The sequence below is a fragment of the Melanotaenia boesemani genome, chromosome 15 (genome assembly GCF_017639745.1).
Source record: "Melanotaenia boesemani isolate fMelBoe1 chromosome 15, fMelBoe1.pri, whole genome shotgun sequence".
Taxonomy (NCBI): Eukaryota; Metazoa; Chordata; class Actinopteri; order Atheriniformes; family Melanotaeniidae; genus Melanotaenia; species Melanotaenia boesemani.
The window spans coordinates 24,217,954-24,240,074 of record NC_055696.1 but is presented as its reverse complement, the minus strand read 5'-3'; the positions used below and the strand labels follow the sequence as shown (position 1 = coordinate 24,240,074).

General features: G+C 39.5%; 1 protein-coding gene across 3 annotated transcripts in view; it reads left to right on the top strand.

Annotated features, from left to right (window-relative positions):
• Positions 1 to 22,121, top strand: part of zbtb16a (zinc finger and BTB domain containing 16a) — a 157,438-nt gene that overhangs the window by 38,057 nt on the left and 97,260 nt on the right. For all 3 annotated transcript variants that reach the window (XM_042007706.1, XM_042007707.1, XM_042007705.1), the window contains exon 3: positions 15,322 to 15,419. In XM_042007706.1, coding sequence (XP_041863640.1) covers positions 15,322 to 15,419 — 98 coding nt within the window. The remainder of the gene's footprint in view (positions 1 to 15,321; positions 15,420 to 22,121) is intronic.

Below are 22,121 nucleotides of genomic sequence, written 5' to 3'. Positions count from 1 at the left end.
TTGACATGTTATTTATCTGCTGATTTTCCAGTCAGTTGATTTTTTAAAATTATAGTTGCAAATATATTTAAAAACAAACAAACAAAAAAACTGTAAAAACATAATAATAATCCATATTTGGATACATAAAAAAAGAAGTTAATAGCAGCTCTGAAGGTCCAACCCAGCACCTGATAAAGTGGCCGGTCAGTGTGAAGCCTGTTTGCTATCCTGATGACCTCCACATAGTTCAGACGTGCAAAGGGGGGCAATATGCAACACTTTCTACACAACATACTGTACAGTGTGTACATAACATGGCCATCTGAGTGGAAGCACATCAAAAAGGAAACAAACATGCTATTATAGGCACTCTGATGTAGGCTGGAATACAGCCACCCCCTCGCCGCGGACACACACTCTACTGAGATGAGAGTGACTTGTTTACTTCAGTCCCACAGAGCTCTGGCTGGGGCTGGGTGGGACGCCCGTGGGTGCTGTGCAGCTCCTGGAAGGCAGACGTGCGGTGAATGACACTGCAGATGGCCCAACGCCACCGCTGCCACCTGAACCTCCCTTAGCCACCTCTCTCTCACACACATGCACACACATCAAAACAAGCAGCCTGCGGCCATCTCTGGTGTCTGGATACGTTTCTGGAATCTTAACCGTTTTTTTTTTATCCTTTCCTTCTTTTTTTAATTACTATTATTTTCCTCTGCGTGGACGTACAACACACTAATCCACATTCTCAGCTTTTACCTTAGACACACAAACACACTGACCTGTGACTATCTCTTTCCCCTGAAAGTGATTTGTCCTGCGTTGGGAGTATAGTACAGTAAATCAATCCCACTGGGATTGCATCATAGTTAGAGGGATGTGTCCAAATGCCAAAATAATCACCTTGTCAGCTGGTCTGCTCAAAAAAACATAAAATCACGAGCTCCCTCTCCTGTTTCCAGACAAGCAGCAGTGTTTACCCTGAGCAGGGTTATGAAGTGGGGAACAAAATATTGACAATGTGCCACTGTTTTCTAAGATAAGCAACATCTGGTAAACAGTAGCAGTCATAACGATGGAGCAGCAACATATCGCTTGCATGCACTTTTGCATGCACATGATATTCAGTGGCCTACTTTCTGAGATGATGTTAGAATCTGAGAATATCATGACTCTGGTCATGTTATCTGTATGTTCTGCCGTCATTTAGTTTAATCTGGTTAACAGTCTGATATGTAGCCCAGTGCTAGCAGACAACTGGAAATAGCTGATTTATTAAAAGATGTGCAGACAGAAATAGAAATACAGTAAAAATGGCAACAAAAAAAAAAAAAAAAAAAGTTATTTCTCTACGTAGCCCTCAGGAAAAGTTCTCCAGACTTTTTCTAAAGCTTGGGGTTCTGGGGAGGATCCGTCCCTCCATCAAACCTGTGGCAGTCCGAGTTTTAGGCAGGATCTGACTCTTCATCAGACCTATTTCCACTGATCTTCTGTCCAGTTCTTGTATCATGCGGCATACCTTTTCTGGCTTCTTGACAGCCACGTTTCTATGGTGACTGTTTCTGATGAGGCTTCGGCCAACAGTAGATGGATGAACTGAAGGTCCATGTGCATCTCTCAGGTCCTAGTTCAGGTCTTTGCTGTTTTCTTTGAGATACTCTTTTTAACCTGACACTTCTTCTGTCAGGTTTTCAGCTGTTGGCTCTTCAGGAATCATCTTGTCAAACTGTTATGTTAGTGATATAGCACTGGTTCATCCCTTGAGCTAAGTAGCTTTTCTAATGCTTCAGGGGGCGGCGTGGCTCAGCAAGGTAGAGCGGTCGTCTTGTAACCCAAGGGTTGCCGGTTCGATCCTCGGCCAAGTCGAGTTCATGTCGAGGTGTCCTTGGGCAAGACGCCGAACCCCTAATTGCCTCTGATGGGTCGTGGTCGAGTGCCTTGCATGGCAGCTTCCGCCATCAGTGTGTGGTCATGCAAAAGAACTGGACTAAAATAAATCAAAATACTTTGAGAAATCTTGGAGAGCTGTTTAACATCACTGCTTATAAGAAAGTCTGGCAGCTTTTGAAGCTAAATCTGAAGAAATGAGGGGCGTCTGTAGACTCGTTGCATGAAGGAGCTAAAACTGTAAGTAGAGCAGAGGATTCCTGACTGAGCCTACTTTTTGCTTTTTTAAACCTACTTTTATCGCCCCACCTATCATACTGACCCACAGGTGGTAATATGAAATAATCATTTGTAGAAACCCTGCTCATGCACAAAGCTTTGTCTTTGTTTTCAGAAGTTAATTTAGTGTTTTCATGCACTCCCTTTTCTAAAGAAATCCAACACTCTTCTTGATGTGCTTTTAAGTATTTATGCTCCTCCTTTGGAAAGACTGGGGATGTTGGGTAAAGTCTTGAAAGTGTTTGAACATCAGCCTTTTGTTTTCTACCCGCTGCAGACAAAACTTCTGTGCGAGGTCAAAGTTGGATCTCGTTTAGTTTGAACTTTTCCCTCCACTCATACTCTCCCAGCTATCTGCATTTAAGTGTTTTTTTCCCCATCACACAGGTTGCCGTTGTCATCGTTCTTGTTGCGAAATGCAGCTTTTATTGATGTAACAGGTGCTTAGCTCGACTGTGAGTCAAAAAAAAAACAAAAAAAAAAAAAGAAAACAACCCTTCTCCTCTGTTTGGCTTTCAGAATGGAGGCTAAAGTTAGACATCTTTGAGGTTTTTCTGCCACTTGATGGAAGGTGATGCCGATGCATAATGCATGAGGAGAGAGGGAAGACTTTGTCTGGCTGCTTTTTATAGACCACCAAAGCTCTTCTGCAGCACACACACACGTTCAGAGAGACACACACACCTCAGCCAACCGTTTCACTCGACGCGCTGTAACCTCTCATACATCAAGGAAGCAAGAGGCACAAGAAAAGCAGGAATCTAGCAAACTGGCAACATTGTTGAGAATAAAAAAGAAAAGAAACAGAAATGTTGACGTGCTATTTTCAGACGGCAGGGTCGTTTGATGCTCAAACAAAAAGAGAAGAAGGGGGAAGAGGGGAGAAGCAGGGCTGATGCTTGTCTCAGAGATCTCAGGGCTTTAACAGAAATACTTTCTACATGTGATCTTACATGCCCTTCCTCGTCTTTCTTCCCACTGTTCCAACACTTGAGTGAAAGTGTCTTTAGGTCTAGTTTGAAATTGGGGGGGGGGGGGGGGGGGGGGGTGAAACTGGGGATGTCAGATTATTCTACTTTCACTTGCAGACTTTCCAAACACCATTTTCTGCCTTCAAAAGTGTGAAGTTATTTTCTCCCTATCCCTCTAATCCGTATTTAACCAGGCTGCTTGACTAAGTGCACACTTTCATTTATAGTAATGACCAGAGGAGAGAAGCTGGAGGGCGCTGCATGTGCACGCTCACACACACCTGTGCATTGTCACAGTGACAGACTATAACCTCTGCACATTTAGAACTCAATGCATGACTTCGTGAGCATCGGGATAAGAGTTCAGACTGTTGGCATTAGGGGTGTTGGTGATCATTTTTCTCCAGCCGGTGGATTTAATTGCAACCTCGTGGTCATTTTCTCCCGTCAGTCACCTCTTATTGAATAAAAGGACTTTGTGAAACCCTTTACATCGAGTGGAAGTGTAGAAAAAAGGGCTCTCTGAGTAACAATGAAAGCATTAAAGTGTGAATCCTACTTTCTAAGCTTTGGAGAATCCAGGTATATAACTGGGATTAGGTTGAAATAGTCTTTCTGATGCAGAAGCACAATTAGAAGTTCCTTTTTATTGATCCTCTGCATTAAAACAAGGGTCTTTGAACTGCATGGAGTCAGCTGTCAAGGTGGAGTAATAATAAATTTTCATTCATGATTTTTTATTTGAACTTGCATTCTAACAAAACTGACATAAAACCTGAAAGGAAGTCAACTTGTTTTTTTTTTTTTTTTTTTTCGACTAAAGCAGGCTGTACGCTGCCATTTCAACCGGATCTGACAGGAAATGTGTCTGATAGCGATCTACTCTTCAGACTGCAGATTCATTCTCGACATCTTTTTTTTTTATCTTAAGTTTAGATCTAACTCAGCGTGTTAAACATCCATTACTTCATTTGTCAAGTAACTTTAACCTGTTTAAGGAAAACCTCTCACACAAGAGCTGCTGGGAAATAAGTGCAGGTCTCAGAAAACTTGAAAAATTAGAATAATGTGCAAAACTTAATTTATTTATTTAATTCAACCTAAAAAGGGAAACTAATATATTAAAGTCATTGCATGCAAAGTGAGATATTTTAAGCATTTATTTGTTATAATTGTATGATTATGGCTTACAACACAAAAATCTAAATATCAGAAAATTAGAAAAGTGTGAAAAGGATCAATGTTGTAGCCTCTCAGTGCAACACTCTAATCAGCTCATTAATCCAAAACACCTGCAAAGGACTCCTGAGCACTTAAATGGTCTCTGTCTATTTAAGTTCAATCCACAATCACGGGGAAGGTTGCTGACCTGAAAGTTGTGCAGAAAACCGTCATTGACTCTCTCCACAAGGAGGGAAAGCCTCAAAGGGTGATTGCAGAAGAAGCTGGATGCTCTTAAAGTGCCGCATCAAAACACATCAATAAAAAGTTGAGTGGAAGGGAAACATGTGGAAGAAAAAGGTGGAACAACCAGCAGGGATGACGGCAGCCTGGAGAGGGTCATCAGGAAAAGGTTCAGAAATGTGGGGGAGCTTCACAAGGAGTGGACTGAGGCTGGAGAAACTGCTTGCAAAGCCACCACACACAGACCGATCCCGGACCTGGACTTCAGATGTTGTATTTCTCTTGTCAAGCTGCTGAACTAAACACAACGTCAGAGGCGTCTTACCTGGCTAAAGAAAAAATGAACTAGTCTGTTGAGCAGTGGTTCAAAGCGCTCTGTTGTGATCCGGCAAATTCTGCATCTTATTTGGATATCCAGGTTCCAGGGTCTGGAGGAAGACTGGAGGCAACAATCCAAAACACTAAAAATGCAGCGTGAAGTTTCCACAGTTTGTGTTGATGTGGGAGCCATGTCACCTGCTGGTGTTTGTCCACTGGTCTTTATTAAGTTCAGAGTGAAAGCAGCAGTTGACCAGGAGATTTTAGAGCACTTAATGCTTTCTTCAGCAGAACAGCTTTTTGGAGATCCTGACTTCATTTTCCAGCAGGACTTGTTACCTGCCCATACTACCAAAAGAACCTGGTTCAATGACCAAGGGATTACTGGGCTGGATTGGCCAGAAAACTCTCCTGACCTGAACCCCGTAGAAAATCTATGGAGCATTGCCAAGAGGAAGATAAGACACGAGACCGAGCAATGCAGAAGAGTTGACGGCCGCTGTTGAAGCATCCTGGTCTTCCATTCCACCCCAGCAGGGCGACAGGGTGATAACATCACACCGCACTGAGGCAGGCATTTATGCAGAAGGGGCTCAAACCGAATACTGAGTTAGTATGCATGACTATACTCTTCAGATGATTTTGATTTCAAGTAATGTTCTAATTTTCTGAGATGTTGATTTTTGGCTTTTCATAAGCTGTAAGCTATAATCATCACAATTATAACAAATAAATGCTTGAAATATCTCCCTTTGCATGTAATGAGGCTATATAATATATTAGTTCCCCTTAGTTGAATTACTGAATTACTAAATTAAGTTTTGGACATTATTCAAATTTTTTTTTAGTTTCACCTGTATGATATAAGCAGTAAGGTGTATTTTCTAGTGAATAATAAGAAGGGTCACAGTGTTTGTTAAGGGCTTCACTTGGAGAGGCAGGACAAGTGTCCCTCACATTACAGAACTCTTAATAATATGGCTTCAGTGGCAAATTATGATTATGATCTTTCCCTCATATAATTGTAGTCACTGCTGTTTTTGCCACTTCCTGCATGTCAGGCTTTTTCAGACCCATCATATTCAGATAAAAGCATAAAGAGCATTTGTGTAAAGGGGCCTTTTAGCACCAGCTGTGGTGGATAAATGAAGCCAGCAATTTGGTGACATTATTGAGAATTAATAAGTTTAAAGACTTTGTATAAACAAACTATCTTAATTCTGTTTTTTAGTTTTTACTAACAGATCCATAGTATTGCCTCAAAATGAGCAATGATAACAGTGTTACAAAAATGACTTTTGGGGGTGGATGTATAACCAATGAAGTGAATCACAGTTTTTCAAAGAAATTTTGTTAAATTCACAGTTGCAGTCATGAGTCTGCAAAGTCTGTCACATGCTCAGTCCTGAAGGCCCAAATCACAACTCAGGGTCCTCTTTTTTGTCCCATTTGGTTGCAGATAGTAAGCGCTGATTCAAATGTTTGCTGCTCTGACAGTTTTTCTACCCACAAGACTTTTTTTTTAATTATTATTTTACCTTAAACCTCCCATTTACAGTAAGTGCAGGAAAGCAGATAAAATATTCACAGGCCAAGAAGTTCCTAATGTCTGAATAATTCTCTTCTTAATTCCGTTAATCCATTTAACGTGCAGTAGTTGTGGCACAACCAGCTCATGGTCAGGTCATCCATGCCCAATTCTCCAGGTTATACTTCATCCTGACTACACAGTTGCACCCTGACAAAAACACCAATTCTTCCTTTTTTTTTTTTTTTAGATAAAAAGGCAGGAAGTGGAGACAAGTCTAAGTAAAAATGTGGTGGTTGGAGACACAACGTAGTGTGCGATGAGTTATTAGCTCTGTGGGCTGACTCCAGCGTGACTTTTAAGGAAACTTGTGGATATTTTTTATCTGACTCTTGCAGTAGGACCCAGTAAAGGTTGACACTGTGTGTTCAGGCTGAGACAAACACTGCATTCTTCAAGCAAGGCAACATGTTTGTTGTTACTGTTCTGATGTCAGTTTTTTCATTGTTTTCACAGTGACAGAGTGGTATAGCTGTTTTTTTTTTCTCCCGAGACGCCCTCGGGGCAAATTTGGGGGCGGTGGTGTCTGCGATTTTATAAATAACACAATGAGTTTGAAAGGCAGTGTCTCTCTCTCTCTCTCTCTCTCCCTCCCCATCCCTCTGTCTCTTCTCCTTTTCCTCTTGCCCTGCTACTCATCTATGCTCAACACGAGTGTCTCGGCGTTCGCGTGTGTGGCTTGAATTTATATGAAGGTCTCCCCGACGGGGGACAACAGGGGCCAAGTCATTGATATGTGCAGGAGGACTCAGGATAAACAGCCCACGCCGAGCGCTGTTACGCCAGCCTGCCTGATACATTTTGATTGAGCAAAGACAGAGCACTGAGATGAGGATGGGAGAGCAGTGGAACTGGGGATAAAATGACAGAAACGAGTTGCTTCACCTGCTTCTCCAAACAAAATGGATGCATCTCAGTGTTAAGAACCACACATGATGCATCTGGAGACAATAATCGTGTTTTAGAGGACGACAAATAAATTGGTCCTCGTCGGTTCTGCTTTTATTTCCATCTTCCATGTTTGTGTGACACTGTCCGTCGTCTAATGGACTTGAAATTCATGCAGGGAAAAACGACACTTGTACCTCCTCTCTGTGTTTCTGTCAGAAAGCCGAAATAAGAGGTGGCGGCGACACACTGCGCCACTTATGGCTGCATTAGGATCAGACACCCAAGTGTCACTGAATTGCCTCGTGTATCATTTCAGCTTTGTTCGCCGTGACAGGGAGTTGTGTGTGCCGCAATAGTTTTTGTCCACTCTATGCTTTTATCCCCCAAATGGATATACTATCAGCCTGGATCTCATCTCTGGAGTGCATTATGCCACTTATTCCATGGATCATTTTAAAGTCTTTTTATTGACCTGCATTTGTAATGCAAAGTTTATTGTCCTTTCTATTAGTAGTATGTTACATGCCCTAACTTTTACTGAGTGAATGTTTTATATAATAAAACAAGGTCCTCACTGTTGTCTTTATTTTAAATGTAATGAAATTGGTTAATATAGTTTTCTATCGTTTATTTTGCTTTTTTTTCTTTCTTTTTTTTTAAAATGACACAATGTCACCTTCGATAAGATCTTTACCACAACATAATTTCAGCAGGTGTGTTAACTAACATCGTTTAAAAATCCCAGCAATTTCTAGAATTTCAAGAATTTTTCTCAAAAGCAAAGGAAGCTGACAGAAACAGGACAGAAAACTAAACGGCAGCTGAACACTAGTCTCAACTGAAAAAAGATTCCAATAGCACATTGCATTGTGCCCTAGAAATGATGCCAAACAGCAAGCTTTTTTGTCAAAAAATTCCCAAGTTTGATTAGAAAGTATGAAAACTGAGTAGGAGGGTTGATAGTTGAGTTGCACAGTTTCAAGACTTTAAGCTAAAAAAAAAAAAAAAAACACAAAATTCCTGCAAGAAACCCTGATTTTCTTCAGTGTTTTATAGTTCTCTGTTACTTTCATTTATGATTGCTATTGGGCTGGTTTTACCAACTAAACCTCAGGAAAAGATCATGGATTTGATGCGCTGACCTGCTCAGAAAAACACTGCAACATAAATAAAATGCATAAAAAGATTTGAACTTTTTCACAAAATTTCTATTAAATACTGAATCTGTGGAAATTGGTCCTCACATTTCCACATCAGTAAACATAGATGGACGGGTGTTTTTCAGTCATTTTTTTCATGGGAAAGGCAGTTTTCAGCATTAGTAGAAATCAATAAAAATATCTTGAAGGAGGTTTTTTGGATTCAGATTTTAATAGATTGGCTACTGGGAGATATTAAACAAGCACAAACTATAATTGCAGTTGTCACCTTAAAAAGTTGTGATAAACAATTATGTATGAATCCACATTAACAATCCTTTTGGGTCAACTTCTTATAATTAATATTCCTGTTTAAACACAACAGACAACTTTTTTAGACTAAATTACTGAGTGTCTGAAATGCTCAACGGTCGTGTCTCTGGTCGGTGGGTAAAATTGGGTTCAGGTCCTGATTTTCTCAGTTTACAATTAGCTTCTTGTACTCTGACCCACAGAACTAATGAAAAAAAAAAACAGCTACAGACACACCACACACCATTTACTTGCCAACTTTTAGCAATTTTCTTCTTTCTCGTATTTCCTTTTTCTGGAAAGCTTTTTATTTACAAACATGAGTTCAGGGTGTTTTATGGCTCCCAGTGAGAATGGAGTATGGCATTAAAATTAAAGAATAAAGGATGGAAGAGGATGGACAGCAACACTGAAGCTTGGTGAGGGGAACTTTAGACAAGCAATAAGTACCAAAGCATGCCCATACACAGCTTTTTCCTTATTCTGTCAACTAATTTGGCGAAATCAGCATGAGTTTTTTATTTAATGGGGTTTGGCAGTAGCTCCACTGCCTTTGTCAAAGCCCAAACATGTGAAATCTGGATGACGTGAAGGCTTTTAGGGACCACGGAGGACTTGAGTTGTTTCTCTTTTCTTAGTGTGTTGTGCCATAGATCACCTTAGTTTGACTTTTTAACTGTTTTTAGAAGAGGGCAGGTGGAATGTCTGGGTCTTTACTTCACCAAATGCAGCACTAGTTATGATGTATGGGCAGCCAAGTCCAGCAGCAATATGAGGGGAGAGAAAGAAAAAAAAAACACTTCTGAATTACACGATTCAAGCTGTTACAGCTCAATAACACAGGCCTGTAATCGACTCACATTTCAAACACACATACACATGGAGTCTAACAGCCCTTGGTTGGCCTGGACTTTATGGGGAAACACACCACACGAGGTGATCAGCATATGTTTTGTTGACATAAATTTTAAATTTATAGCAGTTGTCAAAAGCGACTGTTGGACAAAGTCGATTATTAACTGAGTAAATGGCCTGAGAGAGTTTTATGAGAACTTCCTTTATGGCTACAGTCAGTCTGTTTCAAATCACCCACCACACACAGACACATGCACACACACACACACACACACACATGCACACACACCCTTCATCATCTGTTTCAGAAGCACAACATGAAAGCAGACAGTTACGATGGGATTTGAGTAAATGTGTGTGGAGAGGGGTCTATCTGAACTAAACCACCAAGCTGAGATCAATGATGGTATCATTTTACGAATCATTAAACCATAGAACTAAAGTATTTAAAACAGAGTTAAAGAGTGACGTATGCACTATTTTACTACATAATATTCTCTTAAGGCTTTTCCTTCAGTAAGTGTGGAGTTGATTGTTGGCATCGTTAAACTCAGGCTACACTGTAAAACATTAATTTATTAAAGGTATGTTTATTTTTCTTTTAGTTTCTCACATTTTTTATTGTCACAACACATAACAAAGGGATGTGCATGGTAAAATAACTGCTGGTTAGCCAACACTAGCAGGCTCAGGCTAACTGAAACAACACTAGCAAACTCAGGCTAAGTAAAACAACGCTAGTAAACTTACATGTGAGTTAACTAATTAAACGGCTTTTTTATTTATTTATTTATCTATTTTTTGTTGGTGTGCAACTAAATGTCGACGAGCATTGTGAAATAGGTACACTGGTCATTCTTTACCTTGCAGTTTAATGATTAAAGGTGTATCTTAGCCCTGATGCTCCAGTTTTCATTTGTCAGGACTTTAGTGTTCTATGTCTGTTTTTGCTTTTGTTTTGTTTTGGAGTTTTTCATGTCAATGCCCACTTTTCACATCTGGCTAGTGTAAACTTAGTGTGTAATATAAGGAAGAAGAAAGGGATAGCAGAAGATGCTAATTTGCTAGTTTGAGACTTGTATTGCACAACATTTTCTAATCATTTTACATTTCTCTTTTACATTCCTATTTGTTTTTACCTTAATTGGTTTGGGTAGATTTAATGTACAGTTGCACACAGTTTCGTTTATGTATTTAAAAAAAACTATAGCTATTTGTGGTTTCAACACATGTAATTATTGGAAAGACATTCTGATATTCATCATCATCATTTCCGGCCAGATAAACAAAGCCTCACAGAAAGTAACAGCCCACCAATATATTCCATCTCTGTGATACTGCTGTATTTATGACCAGTCGACAAACATACAGGGGTTCACAATAAGAACAGGCTACTATATGCAAGATTTTGGTTAGTAGCAGCACCAGTAACTAATTTTAGTTAATGTTGGATTAATTTTGAATGTATCCATTAAGCTTTCCATTTATTCCTTCTCCTTTTTGAGCATGTAGTTTTTTTTTTTTTCATTGTGTTGTGTTCTTTGACTTTCTGTTGATCTTGTTTGTTTTGTTTTATCTGAGTCCCTATTTTATCTTGTTTGAAATCCATTCATTCATTCATTTTTTAAAAATGTACTACCATGAAATAGATTACTACTCTGTAAGGCCAAACTAATATTGTAAAATGCAGAAGAAAAAAAAATGGAGGCATCAGTGTTTCAGTGAGACTGGCTTGTAAAAGCCCTAACCCTTTCCTTTAAAAGACTGGATTACTTTTACAGGTGCTGTTTCCATTCTGTTGAACATCAAGTAATGAGCTGTTTCAGTGGGGAGTGTTAGCTATTACAGTTAAATTTAACACACCCTCAGCTATGGACATACACACCGCACTTTGCTCATCAGTACTACATAACGGTAAGAAAACATGGCATTGGTTCCACTTTGAGTGCCCTTAATAAGTCCATCCATGCCTTATCAGTGCTCTGTCTGGGGGGCACAATGGTCAGATTGAGGAGGGACACAAAAGGCCTTTGAAAAGCTTTGTGCTCTGTGTGTGCTGCAGCTTACCACTTACGTGTGTTTTCTTCTTATCGGAGTGAAAGTGACTACATAACATATGACCCTTTAACAGAAATAAAAGAAAGAAAGAAATTTGCTGCTCAGTAGACTTGTTCATTTGGTTGTGTTATTAATGTTGATGGCTTCTCAAATAAGAACTTAACTGAGGATGTTTTTATTTACCCACGAAGTAGGCAATGAAAACCACTCTTAGATCCATCACAGTGAAATTGTGAGGACAGTTCTGGAGCTAGTATTTCCATAAGTCATGATGGAAGTATTCCTGTGTGGAGGTTCCAGTTTGTTTACTGGCAGTTGCTTCAGTGATCCTGAATGTAGTGTAGCTGTGGGGCATATTGCAGTCATGCGGGGTTGCTATTGCAACAGATTTTCTAATAGCTGTATTGATCAACAGAGCCAAGCTAAGTTAAAGATATTTTAAATAAATTATCTTTAACTATATTGAGCCACAATAACACAGCTAGTACCATATATATGCACAGTTTTGTTTTTTTAACTCAGACTGAATCACAAATGCGGTTGGTAGTTTACACCTTATTGACATCAGAAGAGATGTTCTCCACACTACCCAAGCAGAGGTGGCTCATCACAGCATGCTAATGCGTCATAGCTAACAAAAGCTACATCAAGTTATGTCAAAAGTAATATCGCACATTAACATGTTTAAACCAGTTAAACAGCTAAATGTGCTGTCTTAACTCTGCCCTGTCCAAAACAACAGGCAAAACTTTATTATCTTATAATCTCTGCACCTTTATAGTGACTCTACTATATTTGGACAGATTGGCTAGCGTGTCTTTTCTTGTCACTGTAGGCTAGCTATTAAATTGTCCTACTATGTTTGTAGCTGCAGATGGATACAAATTCCTCTGCCGTTCGTATGGCATGCTAGAGGAAAGTGTATTACATCCTGATCTGCTACCATGCTGAAAGAAACCTCAACAGTTCCAGTCTTTCATATAGGTGACATAGACAGTCGCCTAGGGCGCCATCTGCTGGGGAGGCGCTGCACTTGCAAACCAAATTTACCAGCAGGTGTTAATACAAGGCTGCGTTTGATGTAGTTAATATGCATCAAAATGAAGAGACATAAACTGTCAACAGTTAAATGTAGTAACCATCTTATCAACACGAGATATTTAATCGTTATCATGAGACGCTAGTTTGCATTGCAGCTTCCCACCACTTGGTGGCAGTAATGTGTCAGTTAGTTTTTCAACAAACTCAGCTAGTCCTTAGCCTGTAGTGAAAGTTATGAAGAAGTATTTAAAACAAAAAAGCGAAGACAAAGCTGCCCCTAACCCTATCGTTCAAATTGTTTTTTGTAGGAGCCAGATTTTGTTAAATAAATTATTATCCTATTGGGCGTTTTGTGCAGTTTCAGGTACAGGTGATGCATATACAGTAAATGTCTTTGTAATGATCTCGTTGTATCATGTCATATATTCGTGTCATATTTCACAGTGAATAGTTAATAGTTTAGTTAATGAATACAAATTAAAGCAAAAGTGAGATCAATTAAACCAGAACAGTTTTAATATGTAAATGGGCCCTGGACCAGTTTGTACTGGAAAAGTTGGGCCCCAACATGAACAAGGTTAAGAACCCCTGATCTAGACAAGGTGATTAGTCCTACAGAGGAATTGAATGTGGAGCATATTAAATAAATGATGCAATATTTTTCATAATGAAGATTTTAAGAAATTACCAAACTGTAAAGATTTATTGATTTTGTTGTGTACTGATGTCAGTAGATTATAATCTAGTAAAAAAAATCATCATTGTGCTTTACTCTAAATAATTAGTAATTCATATGATGAAACTGAACTGTGAGAGACTTTAGAGATATTATGTTTAACATTTTAAATGCGCTTTTAAAGTACATCAGTTTAATGTAAAAACCTGATAAAAGGCCAATCACGGACTCCTCTTTGTTGCTGCTGGAATTGCCTTGGGCGCCACATTACCTTCGACCAGCACATCAGTGTTGCTTTTCTGTGGCAGGTGCACTTCTGCCTCTCCGTGTAACTTTCTCTCCCTTTTTGGCTTTTTAAGTGTTGTCCTTTCCTTTTGGGACACTTGGCATTTATAGGATCTTTTAATTACTCTCAGCTTGCCAAAGGGCTGTCATTCAGCCTCTGCTTCTCAAGGTGTCTCCACAACGTCAAAGTGCTAAATTCTCATCATAACTGATGTTTTTACACACTATCCAGTTGCAAGGATTTTATGCAGCAATTAATTGTTGGCAGTCGTACTTGACTCCATTGCTTAATAACTGGTGCAGCTATTGCCAGAGAATGTTCCAGAATCTTTCTGTCATTGTCTCAACCCCGTCTATCTCTCTCTCTATGCTACTCAAGGCACAAAAGAGAACTGTAAATCAATTTGCATTCGACATCTGACATCAATCAGTCCTGTTTTGGGAGAGTGTCACCACCTCCTTGGAGGCTTTGTTGAGAGTCGGTAAGATGGATGGCTGTCATCTCGTCCTAGTTGAGCAGATCTCTTATCAAGGGCATTGTTTCCCCAAGAATACACTTGGCTGATCGCTCTGTGCCACCTGACTCGATGTCGGGGACTATGAAATCTATTTGACACATTTTTTTTTCTCTGCCAGAAACTCACTGAGTGTAGAAACTTTCTTTTTTTTTTTTTTTTTTTTGTATGCATAACTTTAACTCTAACCCACCTGTTGTAGCTTAATTCCTGCCATGTTCGCCAATAAGGGGGGACAAGCCACGGGCTCAGGGTAGACTCAGCTGGCTTGGTTGCTAGTATCGTCAACAAAATTCTTAGCTTTTAAAACCTTGCTGCATGATAAAATAACCATTATGAAAGCTTACACATGCCAACCATGAAACTTGACTAAAACTGGCTTGACCAACAATCATTGCAATCATGGGCGTGTGCACGTGCACTGCTGTCAAGATAAACTATTTAAAGTTGTTGAAAGGCTTAAGGCGCTGTAGTAGTTGTTTGGCAATTCGTGTCACCTTAATTGCTTTAGAGCACCTTCAGATATCTCCCAAGAATAATATGCTTTGTAGTGAGCCGTGGGGTCTTTGAGGATTTCGTAATGGAGGGGGGTCGTAAGGATAGAGCGTTTGCTGTCTGATGTTATGTAGTTACCTAACCTTCATGGCCTTCACCACTTAATCAAATATTGACCCTCAGTCTTTTCTGACCTTGTGCACTTGAACTGTGGTACAGCCTAATGACTGTCATTTTGGAAATGGACAATTTATGGAACCTCATAGTCCTGTGAATGGATCATAACATGAACTGGCTGTCGTGCATGTTTGAAAGCATTTTAGTTCACTTTGCTGCACCTTATTTGTACTTAAAACATGGGGAGTTGATCATGTTTCAGTTTGAAAAAAACTTTATGATTGACAACTTCACCATGGTCCAATACAGCCTTTGTAAAAATATGTGCAGTAGTTGGATAGCTTTGTATATGCTGATGTCATTATTGTTGTATAAAATACCATGTTTTTCTGTGCTGCAAGTACTGGCTTTTGAGTTTTTATTTCTGTGCTATAAAACCACATAAATTTTTTCTGGTCTGATTGAGAATGAAAATGATAAAAATACTTGTTTTGCTCCTTGTCAACAGAAAGATGCACAGTGGAATGAAGACCTACAGCTGTGAGCTGTGTGGGAAGAGCTTCCTGGACAGCCTCCGTCTGCGAATGCATTTGCTGTCTCACTCAGGTAAAAACATCAACCCTTTTCACCACAACCTCGTACAATGACCTCTCTTGTGTTAGGTCTACAAAGGATGAACCATTGTTTACTGCCTTTCTTTACAACAAAGATATTCTGTCCAATGACTTGTTTAAAAGAAAAGAAGTAATTTAAAAGTTAAAGAATCACAGTTATATCTAAACTAGTGAACTAAAGTTATTACAGTCCAAGTGTAGTCCCATAGACAACACTGGGTTAAATTACAATCATGTTGTCAGACAGAAACTGGATATTCTCCTAAAACAGAAGCCAAGAGAAGTAATGAAGTGAAGGGTCAAAGTCCATCAGCACAATCCCACCAGTCCAGAATCCTTTTTGTCAACCTTCTAAAGCAATGGTGGGACAAGTACTCGGGTTCAAAGCATCTGCAAGCCAAAAGTTTGGAAATCACTGATTTATCCTCAGTCTGTAAGTGTAAAAGTGCATTCAACACAGTCAGCATTTACTTCACACCCCCCCAAAAATGCCTGACTTTTCAATTTATCAGCTTGTTTTCAGCCAATTTCAGCTTCCTACTTTTGCTGTAGGATTTCAGAATGAACAAAACATGCATGGTTTATGATGATACATAACCTCACTTTGTTTCTCATGTGCACACTCCATAGACTAGTAAATTCTTTATCTTTCAGTCTTCAGAGAGACTACCAGACGAACACATGTACAGTAGACATCAGCAATGAAGCTGCTGCAGCCCGAAGGCTAAATGAAGGGAATCCTAGTTGCATTTGCTTTATCTCTCAATAAATATGCAAGTTTTGAAAAGGTGAATATGGATTGCAGCCCAGTTGCAGTGATTAAATTAGTTTTCAGCCCAGTAACGCTGAGCAGCACTGGGAAGAAACTTAACCCAAGAGCTGCCTGCACATCATCATTCTGTCATCCTACACCTCTGGGACATTAGAGGTTTAAAAAGTAGTACCAGTCAGAACACTGGACACATTGACTGGCCCAGTCTGACACTGTTAGTCCCAGCCCCCACAAACACATACGCATACACACATACTCCGTCGGAGTGTGTGTGCACTCTGAACTTAGTTCTGCACTGCTTTTATAGCAGTGGTGGTCTTTTATAGGCTGCAGAGACTTCCCTGCTCTACTTGCAGACGGTTGATTTAGACACTAAAACTAAAAGAGGTAAACCCCTTCTGAACACCCAAATGTCCCAAATTCTTTGTGGATGTTGGCCCAGAGTCACATTAATGAGTATGTGTCAATGTTCAGGATGCAACAAAACCAGCTTCTACTAACAGTATAAACGATAGAATCTACTGTTTGTTTGTATATGACGGAAGCGTAGAGAGTGACTATGGATGCGGACTCTCCTGCTATGCTATGACAAAGATAAATGACGAACTCACACTGTGCCATGAATTGGCTCAGCACACAACTCAGTGTGTCACAAGCAAAAGTTGCTTGCAGCAAATAGTCGCTGTTTATTTTAAAGTTGCACCCCGTTTTCACAATCCCTGCTGCGACTACATGCAACCCCCCATCCTTGTCTCACTCACTTGTCAAAACAGAAAGGGACAAAGCTCTGGAACATAGCACAAATGAGACAGTTTGGAGTTTTTATTGCACGTGTCTCCCAGTGTGTCTCCAATTACTGCATAAACTTCCCAGGTATAATGTCCAGCCCTACGACATCAGTTCTGACATGCTGCACGATTCAGTGGCTAAATTTGGCTTGTAGGGAAGGTTTGCTTTAACATGAGACTCATGACAAAGCAGAGACAGGTAGGAAGTCGAGGCAGTCCAGTGTGCAGTTCCGTGTAGAAGCCTGAGAAAACGTCTTTATCTTCTGACTGCTCACATGGATCCAAAGACTACTTCACTACTTAAACCCTGGGAATCGGTCAGCTGTGTTGTATTAACCACACACAGCACAGAAGGCATGTACTCACCAGTTCTTTATGTCCACCTCAGTCCCATGTACTGCCATGAGTTTAGTATTTATCAAATATCAGTGTTTTCTGATTATTCAGCAGAAGCTGAAGATGTATACTTGGATCGTTATCAGCAGCCTAAACCCGTTTTTTCTTTTTTCTTCCATCAGTTAATTTGTTTTTCTTTATAGAATTTTAGAAACATTTAGTTGACTTTGGGATTTATATACTTATTAAATAACTTGGAACAGTAGAGAAGTGTCATTTAAATTTTCATATACCATGGCTTATAGTTAGCCCAAAAAAAACATTTTAATACCCTTCAAAACCGTCACTTGGAAAAATACGGGCTAACTGACCACATCACAGAGATAAAAACTGAATTAGAAACAGAGTTTATACAACTGATTAGCTCTCAATTTGGCCGTCATTTGGTCATCACCATATTGGATTTTTTTTTTTTTTTTTTATCTAGAAGTGACGATATTTTGTGTTGTCCATTATTTCTAATATAAGTGAAGTGTGCTAAAAAAGCTAAATGCTGCTAAATTTATTCTTGATTACAGCCAAATTTACAATAAAGTTGCTCTTATATTCATGGGGTTTTCTATTATGTTGTCAGACAGGGAAACAAGTTTAACAAGATTAAGTATTGAGCTTCAGTCCATTCGAAGTCATTTCGAGGCTGCTGCTTTGCTCTCATAAAATCTGTATTTTTTCACAACAAAATGATCAAACACTGAATTTAAGGAAAACTTTGTTTTAAATTCTGTGTGGTTCTAAGAAGTAGCTAAACTTGCTAACAGATGGCAGCAGCTTTATTTTGGATGGACAGAGAGGCTGCTAATTTATTAGCAAAAGCTAGCTTTGTGGCTAGTTGGCAAGCTCCAATTTTTTACTTACCTTGAAGTGATTTTCTTGGTTTTCTTTCCTTTTTATTGTTGTGATGGAGTTGTGTAAAGGATTTAAATTTAAAAGAACCACTATGAAATTTCACAAGTGGGTATAGTTTCAGATTTACTCTTTTATAGTCCTAATTTTGAGGGAAGGAAAACCTTTAGCTCTATGTCAGAAACTCTTTTGACTGAAAGATCTTCAAGAAGTTCCTCACAAAGCTTAACTTGGAAAAAGGAAAAACAGAAATATGCCTTCAACTGTGATAATAATTACCTTATTATTTCCTCTCCTCATCCAAATACGAGGGAAAAGTGATGAGATTAGGGGTAGATTGTTTGTTGTTAATAAAGTGCATTATAATTGGAAAATGTTTAGTAAATGAGTTAAACAGTTTGGATCTGGTATTTAAAATAAAAAAAATTAATTTAAAAAATTTAAAAAAAAACAAGCATGGGACATAACTGAATTTAACTTGTTACTGCATAACACAGGAAAACTGAAAGAGTAACCAGTAATACATCAAAACTGCAGCCATGCAGCTCCAGTTCATCACAGCCTTCATGTTGCTCACAATGGCTCCTATTTCTGTTGGTCAAGCTAGTCACGGATCTTTGAAGACGTCTTATTTCAGGATTGTGCAATTGTTTGGGTTGTGTTTTTCAGAAGTACCACCAACCACTAATCAGAAGCTGAGGAGATCAAAATGAGCTGTGGGAAAAGATGAATTTATTTTTCATGAGACGTTGATGCCTAATGAATTTGAGTCTGTCAGAGCCAGAGATGTTTTGGAACCGGCAGCGATCAGTCAGTGCCTTTCCAGCTGGCCATTTTCTGGGAAAAATACCCGAAAGAAGATTTTTCTGCATGGGGAAAGGTGGCAAAATGTGGATGAAGTTAAATCCGACAACTACATAACTATTTATTGCGCCCAGTGTTGTCACCAAAACTCTTCAACTAGCATGTAGTTGTAACATTAGTGGTTCAGTTGTCTACTCTTCTTCTTGTCTTCATTCTTGCCATCATTTTAATATTTTCTTGGTTTGATTTCTTTTGTCTGAGCTTTTTCTGCTGTAGTAGCTGGAAAACAGGCACCAGCTACAAATTTCCTGAAAAATGTATTATTTATTACCTGTGTTTGTAAGGAATATATAGCATTGATTTCTTTTTCTGTATATATTTGCCAAATGAACTATAGCATTATTTGGCATGTTATAAAAAATTTAGGGTAGCTTGTTTGAGATTTGAAGGTGAGGGAGAGAATGTCTACTGCATGAATCTTCTGTAATATCAACAGGTTTATGCAGACTTTTGAGTTTGCATCCATTGTGATGAGGGCGAAACTGCTGATGGGAGATCAAATGGAAAAAAGAGCATTGAAAACAGGAGGAAGAACCACACACTCCACACTCAGAGATGAAACTGAGCGGAAGATGTGGGCAGAGTACTTTTAGCAACAGCGGCAGCGAGTGCACAAACTTTTCTCTCTTTCTATTTAGCTCCTTCCATGCACGGCTGTGTCGATGCGCAGCATCAACCTGTTACACACAGCAGTGTTGATTCAGAGCCGCTTTGGTCTGGCGTGAAAGGCAAAGACAAGGCGTCTGTGTGGAGACGGGCGACGGTTAGGGAAGAGACGGTGCCGAGGCAAGGCTTCTTTGATAGTTTTAGTTGTCTTTTTTATTTTTGTACTTTTTCATATATACCCCCCCACCTCCCACCTCTCCGCCTCCACCATTTGACTTTCAAGACTTTTTCTTGATCTGACACCACATCTCGATTTTATCATGTCTTTTTGTAATGATGACACTTCACCGAGTCCCAAAACCCTCAGTCACCCCCCTCATTTCTCCTTCACTGCTGTCGCCATCATCCTTCAGAACAGACAGAATATTGGGGAGATGAAGCGTGAGAGACTGGAGAGGCTTCTTGGTATGCACGGCGTGTTATGGATGTGGAGCATTTCAGACACCGCTGCTGCTGCCACCTCCTTCTCCTGCTTTCCACACTCTGCCTGTCTGTCTGTCCGTCCATCTGTCTGTCTCTCAGTGCTTGTTGTACAGGGACCTTGGCAGCTCGCCAGTCTGGGCTGCCTGCCATTATTGAGGGTACAGTATGTACAGTCTACCTTGTGCCAGCTATTTCCCCGGCTCATCTTGTTCTGTCTCAGCCTACTTTTATTTTTTCAATTTTTTTTGTTTGGTTTTGTTTTTATCTCTGCCTGACGTTTAATGTCCAACAGCATTTTTCTGAGCCAAATCACCCGCGGGGAGGGTTTAGATAGGTGGGGACTGTGACTCGGCTTAGCCTCTTTATGGTGCACTTTAACACCCATTTGTATGTGTGTGTGTATATATATATATATACACACTATATATGTATGGATGTATGTATATATAATACATACATAAATATATATAATATAATATATATATATATATAATACATAACTATCTCGCATGATCAAATGTGATCTAACAAAAATGAAGAAGAATAACCATGGCAACACCCAAAAAAATCAAGAAGAACCACGTCAACACCCACAAAACCCAACACCACTGAGAGGGTTCAATATCTGCACTTTCCTGCATTTTTTAATAAAAAAATCTTTCAGTAGTTTTGCACAATCGTAACCGTCCTGGTGGTCTCTCTGTTTCCCAATTTCCCAATTTTAAATTGGAACTTGATCAGTTTTGCTAAAACTTTAGAAAAAGGAATCTTCTTGTAGAGGATGCACACCAAGTGCCAACAAAAAACATTTTTATTTAAACAAAGCAGTTGCAAAGCTTCTAATCTTTTCAGTCTTTGTGACAACAGGCTTATGTACTTATTTTCTTTTTAAAAGGAAAATCTAACTTCTTGTACACAAAAGAAAGTTGATTCTTAAACTAACTCTGCACAACCTCTACAATACTAAAAAATATGGATGAATAGTACCCGTCAGTCAAAGTCCTTGATGCCAGACAAACCCAACATCAAACTGTATTTTCTTCACCACATCAGAAATGATCTGGCTTTTAAGTCTCACCAGTGTGTTACTGAGTATTTGCTGAGTGCTAATCGGAGCAGACCAGACCAGGCCAATATGAGTCAATTGGTTTTCTGAGTGAACCGCTGCAGCATAATAAGAATCCCAATTAGAATCACCCCCTAACACACATTGCCATCTCTGTTACCACCAATTTCATCTTTCTGCCTTTTTAGTTTGAGTCCTAATCCTCTGTTTACATATTTCATGTCCCTGGATCGACTAACCAGGTTAGTATGGGAGTGACCTGAAGCATGTCAAAAGAGATTCCTCCCTTTTGAACCAACCAGCACAGGCAAAGCATCTTACTAAAAGTGATGAAATCTGAATGACGAGAGCTGTAATGTTATGTCTGGTAGCAAAGGAATCAGAAAGTGTATAAATATTCATCCATCTACATCTATGTAGCCTTTCTGTCAAAAAAACTAAATAAAACGAAGGTGGTCAATTAGATCAAATTAATGGAAAAATCTAATGCACCAAGTCAGTCTCAGTGCCAGTAAACAGAAAAACATCTCTGCAGAGGAACACACATTTCACAGAATAGCCGTCGTGACAACTGTTGCATCACATTAGACGGGAAAGAAGTCTGCATTTAGGGATTGGAGGCGTTGGATGGTGGAGCTGCAGACACTCGCCTGTCAAGTTCTAATGTTTTAAAGTAGCACCACTGTAAGATGTCATGTCTGCATTCAGCCACTTTTTGGCACAGTTTTACAACATGACAAACTACATGGTCAAGGTGAGTCGTTTCGCATCTGGAAATCCCTCAAACTTTTCAGTTGTTCCACTTAGAAAAAGAAAAATGTTGGAGCAGGAGTAGCAGCTGGATGGCTGCTATGCGGGAGACCCAGTTCGAATCCC